This window comes from Macaca nemestrina, chromosome 15 (assembly GCF_043159975.1).
Source record: "Macaca nemestrina isolate mMacNem1 chromosome 15, mMacNem.hap1, whole genome shotgun sequence".
In the NCBI taxonomy this organism is placed as follows: domain Eukaryota; kingdom Metazoa; phylum Chordata; class Mammalia; order Primates; family Cercopithecidae; genus Macaca; species Macaca nemestrina.
Genome location: NC_092139.1, coordinates 29433853 through 29440449, shown reverse-complemented (window position 1 = coordinate 29440449; position 6597 = coordinate 29433853). Strand labels below are relative to the sequence as shown.

At 53.7% G+C, this 6597-nt stretch overlaps 1 protein-coding gene across 1 annotated transcript; it reads right to left on the bottom strand.

Moving 5' to 3' along the window:
* Window positions 1-965: 965 nt before the first annotated feature.
* On the bottom strand, window positions 966-6017 carry LOC105496264 (growth differentiation factor 5). Its single transcript, XM_011766503.2, has 2 exons — window positions 5026-6017; window positions 966-2402 (listed from the first exon to the last, which is right to left on the bottom strand). Exons 1-2 carry the CDS (start codon window positions 5648-5650, stop codon window positions 1528-1530), a joined length of 1500 nt encoding a protein of 499 aa, XP_011764805.2. The 5' UTR covers window positions 5651-6017; the 3' UTR covers window positions 966-1527.
* Between the last annotated feature and the right edge of the window lie 580 nt (window positions 6018-6597).

Here is a 6597-nt window from a genome sequence, read left to right as displayed (position 1 = left end):
AGGGAGGTGGGGGAAGTGTTGAGGTTCGCTGGGTGGGAAGCGGAGGCTAAGACTGCTCCTGGTTCACCCTGTGTCTCTTCAACCAGGTAGAACCAGAGTCCTCAGCCCAAGGAACCCAGGTGCCTGTTTCCCCACCAGAGGTCTGCGTTCCCCTCCCAAAAGTCTGTGCCCTGTGCCTCCCCAAAGATTCCAGCTGAGAAAAGGAAGTGAGCATTTACTCTGGGCCAAGCCCCAAGCAGGAAACATTGTCAGGATGTGCCTGGCATTGGTCTGTCTGAGGTTAGCGGGGAGTTTATTTATCTGATGTATAATTATGTATTTATAGAATGTGTAATATAAAGGCAGGGGGCTCCAATTCTGTTTCTGGAGCTGGGGGCTGATGGGTAAGCAGTGAGGGTGCCAAGCTGGAGGGCAACAGAGCCACAGACAGGGTCATGTGAGGAGCAGTGGTTACTGGTGAGAGGACATGCCCCAACAGGGAGGAGGAGAGCCTTGGCAGCCCAGATTTCCCAGGGAAGAGATAGAGGACTCTTTCAATGGTGCCCAGGTAATTCTGTGAGTATGGGGGTGGCAGGGGCAGGCAGATATTGGTGAATGATGTAGGAATGATTTTAGAAGAAATGAAATCCCCAATTTCCCTCCCTTTTAGGGATCTATTTTGGAGACAACAAACGTGACTAAGGAATGTCAAGAAGAAAATAAAATTCTGTTGCCAGGCCCTAATGGAGAAAATAGAGCTCGGGACCCAGGGGCCTTTAGAAGGAACAGGAATGGGGTTAGAGGTGAGCACTGGCCCTGCTAAGCTGTACTCTCTGTCCCATTCTGCTTCAGTTTCCAGGAGTGGGGGTGGGGATGGGGCTCTGAAAACTGAGTTTATACATGAAGCAACCCACCTCCCCTCCCTGGGTCAGAAATTCTTCAACGGGTCACTGGGTCCCCTGGAGTAAACAAGAAATATGCCACAGTTTTAGGCACAGTTTTGCTTTTTATCTCATCAATATACATTTAAATCTAACAGTCTAACAGCCCCACACTCCTCAACCCTGTCCAAGCCCTCTCCTCTTCTCTCCCACGCTTGCCCAGTCAGCTTCTCATCTGTCCCAGGGATAGGAAGTCACCAGGCACAAATGTGACTTGAGGAGGCAGTGGCACCTGTGGCTCTCCCGAGAGGTGCTTAGGAGAGTCCAGAGGCTGAGGAGGCCCAGGTGAAGAGAAATGGTGGGCTGAGTCTCATTGGAAAACACTGTCTCCTGGGACTCAGTCCCATTCAGAGTCTGTCTCCCTGGGCCTGGGCCTGCCACTGGTCACATCAGCAGACGGGCAGCAATCCTCAGCCAGGGGAACTTGTGGATAAAAGGGGGCCTTTAGCCCAAGTCACACTCGGAGAGCGAGCAAGCTTATTGGAATCCACTTTCATGCAAGCTGTGTAGATACTCCTGCCACAGCTTCCTGACCCCTCTGTGATTCCAGGAGTGCAGGAAGGGGCTCTTGGGATGTGCCACCCAGGAAGACAGAGGGCCAGTGCTGCTACCTGCAGCCACACGACTCCACGACCATGTCCTCATACTGCTTATACACCACGTTGTTGGCAGAGTCAATGAAGAGGATGCTGATGGGACTCAGCCGCGTGGGCACACAGCAGGTGGGTGGTGTGGACTCGGGGTCCATGGAGTTCATAAGGGTCTGGATGACTGCATGGTTCGTGGGCTCCAGGTGGGAGCGCAAAGGGAACTCGCACAGCCCCTCGCAGTGGAAAGCCTCGTACTCAAGGGGTGCGATGATCCAGTCGTCCCAGCCCATGTCCTTGAAGTTGACATGCAGTGCCTTCCGACTGCACCGAGCCTTAAGGTTCTTGCTGGGTCGCTTGCCCTGGCGAGTGGCCAGTGGGGCCCGCCGTTTTCGCCTCTGGCTGAACAGGTACTCATACACGGTCTTATCGTCCTGGCCAGATCGGGCCTTAATCTCATTAAAGAACAGGTCCCGTTTCTTGGTGCGGCCAAACACCAGGAACAGGGCCTTCTCGTGGACCTGCCGGGCAGCACGGTCGAAGCCCAGGCCACGGAGGTCGACGGCCCGGCCCCGTTCCCAGGCCTCCAGCTCCAGGCACAGCTGGGCCGAGTTCTTAAAGTTTCGGAAGAGCTTCCAGATGTCGAACACCTCCCAGCCAGATCCGTCCAGGCCTGGCACGGAGCGCACATCCAGCAAGGCGGCCGGCTGCCGGCCGCTGGGGCAGCTGGACAGCTTCAGCTGGGCAGCCCGCCCGCCTCCGGGGGCCGCTGACTTGGCCGTGTCCGAGGGTTTCTTCCGCAAGATCCGCAGCTCGGCCCCCAGCAGCCCATCCTTCTCCAGGGCACTAATGTCAAACACGTACCTCTGCTTCCTGACCACGGGACCTCGGTCATCTAGAGAGAACACCCAGAAGTCATTCCCTGCAACCTCACCAAGGGAGTCAGTCACTTCGAGGCTGCAGGGGAAGGCCCCAGCTCTCTCCCCGTCCAGAGAGCTTTCTTTCACCTCTGCCCCATTCTGACAGAAGCCAAGAGCCAAACCACTGAGAGCCTTTTTCAAAATGAGAGCACCTCCTATGTAGCCAACCAAGTAGGGGTGTTCACCTGTAGATGTGGCTGGGGATGATTTGCCTGCTTCTGGTGTTTGTGTCATGATCTACATGTTATCAGATATTTATCAGCCTTGTAACTGCCTTCTACCTCTCTCTCTCCCAGCCATGAGCTAACGTGGTATCTCATTTGCAAGATAGGTGGAGTGGGCATTAAAATTACTCTTGTTGACTGGGCACAGTGGCTCACACCTGTAATCCCAGCACTTTGGGAGGCTGAGGTGGGCAGATTGCTTGTGCTCAGGAGTTTGAAACTAGCCTGCACAACATGGTGACACTCTGTCTCTACAAAAAGATACAAAAACTAACCAGGCATGGTGGCGTGCACATGTAGTCCCAGCTACTCAGGAGGCTGAGGTGGGAGGATTGACTGACCCCAGGGAGGTCGAGGCTTCAGTGAGCCATGAATTCACTACTGCACTCCAGCCTGGGCAACAGAGAGAGACCCTGGCTAAAAAACAAACAAACAAACAACAACAAAACAAATAAACAACAACAAAAAAAACCCATGCTTTTCTGGAGGAGAATCCCAAGGTTCAGAGAAGTTAGATGACTTGCTCAAATTCTCAGCTGCTTCCACCATCCCTTAAAGGAGACCTTAGTGCTCTTGTTTTACAGATGAGGCACAGAGATGGGGAGTGACTTGACTAAGGTCACACAGCAACTTAATGTCAAAGCTGGTCCACACTGATCTACAGCCCAATTTTCCTGGCTTCCCAGTGCAAGGATTTTGTTGCCTATGTGTCTTACTCTCCTGAGTGTGTGCGTGTGTTACAGTTGTATGTGTGTGTGTGATTGGGTTCATGTGTGAATATGAAAGAGTATACGTTAATGTTGGGTTCATGTGTGAATATGAAAGAGTATACGTTAATGATGCATTATATGTATAAATGATTGGGCTTGTGTACTATTTGAAGAGCACATATATGTATGTATGTGCATAATCGATCTTGTGTACACGTGTATGTAAGAAGGTGTGTGTGCACATGCGTACGTGTGTGATTCGGCATGCGTGTACATGTGTGATTCGGCATGTGTGTACATGTGTGATTCAGCATGTGTGTACGTGTGTGAGTCAGCATGCGTGTACATGTGTGATTCAGCACGTCTGTATAAACATAAGGCTATGTATGTTTATGTGAGAAGCTCAGTAGTATCTCTGAATCAGCATGCCCTCCTTCCTGAATACCAATTTGCCATTGGGGAGCTTTCATATATTGCTCTAGAAGGTGACTAATTAGGCCTTTAAACTCCCCATCTCCCCCTCTCGAAGCTCCCTTAGTGCTGGGGGGCACAAGGACTTATTTTATGAGCCCCCAAGGGGTCACAGCTTTCCCTGGCTGGGCAGGCAGCCAGACCACCTCCCCCACCTCAGCCAGACCTGCTGCCTCTGTGCCTCTCCCACCCCCCCACCCCCCCGCCCCGGCAGCCCCCTCCAGGCCAGCTCTAATGAGAAACCTCTCCCACCCTCTGACGCCTCCCCCACCCTGCCAGCCTAGGACCAGAGCAAATGAGCTGCAGGCAACTTGAGCGACCAACAGCCCACCTCCCTCTTCACACTAGGAAGAAACTGAGGCCCTCAGAGCGGGAGGGACTTGCTTAGATCACACAGCAAGTGGAGAGGAAAAGCTGCAACAGTAACACTAGGTGGGCAGAGAGAGACAGAGGGGAGCAGAGAGAGACAGAGGGGAGCAGGTAGTCTCCCGAGTTAATGTAAGGAGAATGAGGCGTGTTCAGGACAGGACCTAAAGTTTTCATGTCGGAAGCGCTCTCAGAAACCACCCTGTCCAACCCCATATAGGTGTACAGATGGGAAAACAGAGACCCCAAGTGAGAAGGGGCTTTCCCAAGGTCACACTGCGAGTTAGACCCTAGGTCTGCTCCCTCCCCATATATTCGAACATCATTCCATGACTCCAACATGCCCCATTTACTGTGAGCACCTCTCTTGCCTCCTCTATCCCCTTGCCTGAGGGCAAAGTTGCAGAACCACGGGGACCTCAAGATTCATTTCTTTCTCTGCCATCTGAGACCACGTACAAACCCCTGGAGCGTGGAAAGTTCGGCCAGCCCAGCAGGGACAGTTGCACAGCTGGGGAATCAAGTCTTGGAATCCGGTCTCCAACTCTGCCACCAACTGGCAGGTGTTGTCTCCTCTCTAGGCTTTAGTGCCCGCCCTGCACCTTGCAGGCGTTGAACCTGGTGATTCCTAGGTGCCCTCCAGCCCTGATGTGTGGGCAGCTCGGGATCTGCTATGTGTGAGATATGTGTGAGCGTCCCCATACACCCACCCCGGGCCAGATGCACACAGTGTCTCCCACCAGGGCAGTGCCAGGGCTTTGAAAGCCCCTCCATTCATGCAGATGCCCCTCCCTCTGAGCCATGCCCCTGCCACCCCGCCCCCTCACCTTGCCCTTTGTCAATAAAGCTGGTGATGGTGTTGGCCAGGCCAGCCTCCAACTTCACGCTGCTGTTGCCTCCCTTTCTGTCAGCATCGGACAGCGTCCTGTACAGCGAGAGCATGTACTCGTGGGGTGTGATGGGGGGCGGGCGGAACGGCTCCTTGGGCTCTCGCGGGGACCCGGGCTCCCTGGCCTTCTTCAGCAGGAAGGAGCTGGGGACAGATCCTGCTTTTGGGGGTGCCTTGCCCCCGGGAAGCTGTCCTTTTGGGGTCACAGTCCGGGCTGTAGCCTGCCTTGTTTGGGGAGGGTGTCCTGGCTTGGGTTCAGGGCCACCCGGTCTGGGGGGCAGCTTTTTGGGTTCATCCTTTTTGGGCTGTGTCAGGCCTCCTGTGTGCCCGGTGCCTCCCTTTGCCCTGGCATTGGCGGCCCCCCCACCATAGCTGTGACCCCCTGGCCTGAAGACGTTCCGGGCCAGGGGGGGCCTCTCCTTGGCCTCTGCTTTGGCCAATCCTGGCCTGGTCCCCTGGGCTTTCTGGCCCCAGTCAGGGGCACCCAACACAGTGCAGATGAATTCCAGGTCCAGCCAAGCCAGGTACCAAAGCAAGAAAGTGAGGAGTTTGGGGAGTCTCATCCTCTGGCCAGCCGCTGAATGACACCAAAGAGAACAGCGGCAGCAGCGAAGGTGCCTCTGGTTTGGCAGGAAAAACCATGAAAGGAGTGGACTTTCAAAAGCAGCGGCAGCAGCAGTAGCAGCAGAAGGAAAGGCTTTCTCCTCAGTCTGAGACTCTTGAAGTCTGCCGGGTGTGTGTTTGTATCCAGTCCCATAGTGGAAATGCTCTCGTATCCAGACGTGCACCGTCTCCAGTCAGCAGCTGAAAATAACTTGTTCTTGAAAGGAGAAAGCCGACCGCCCCCTTTCTCCTGCACAACTGACTGAGGGCTTGAAGGAGGCTTGTATAAGGCTGAGGGATTTTTCCAAGAAGGAAGAATGGCGTAATGCTGCCTGTGTGCTCCAGTTTTTTTTTCCCCCTAGTTTTGAATCCTTTCCAGTGAAAATACTTCACACACACACACACACACACACACACACACACACAGGCCTGCAGGTGCTCAGAAAAATCTTTTACAAACCTGAACTCAGGAATTGGAAACGGAATTCCAACCCAAACCAATTTAATTACTCTCTGATGTCATGCTGTCTAAACTCATTTAAGTGCGATATATTTATGTGAAAAAAATCACCGCTGCCCTTTCGAGGCCATGGCTCACGGGGGCTCTTGGCACAGAGCCCCGCAGCGGGACTCTAGGCTTAGGGGGCCTCCCCCTCCATGGAGCAGACTCAGGGGTCTTCACCTCCACCTCATGGAGCAGCCCACCCCACCTTCCCAAGGAGAGATGCTGAAGAATGAGCTCAAAGATCTTAAGCCCCAGAAGCATGGGGAGTGTGGGTTTGTAGTTAAGTCCTTAGAGTGTTTTTAAAGCAGTTTCAACTCCTGCATCTAGCCTGGGACCTGATTTGTTGTATGTGTGTGTTTATATGTGTCTGTGTGTGTGTGCCTCTGTGTGTGTGTGTGTGTG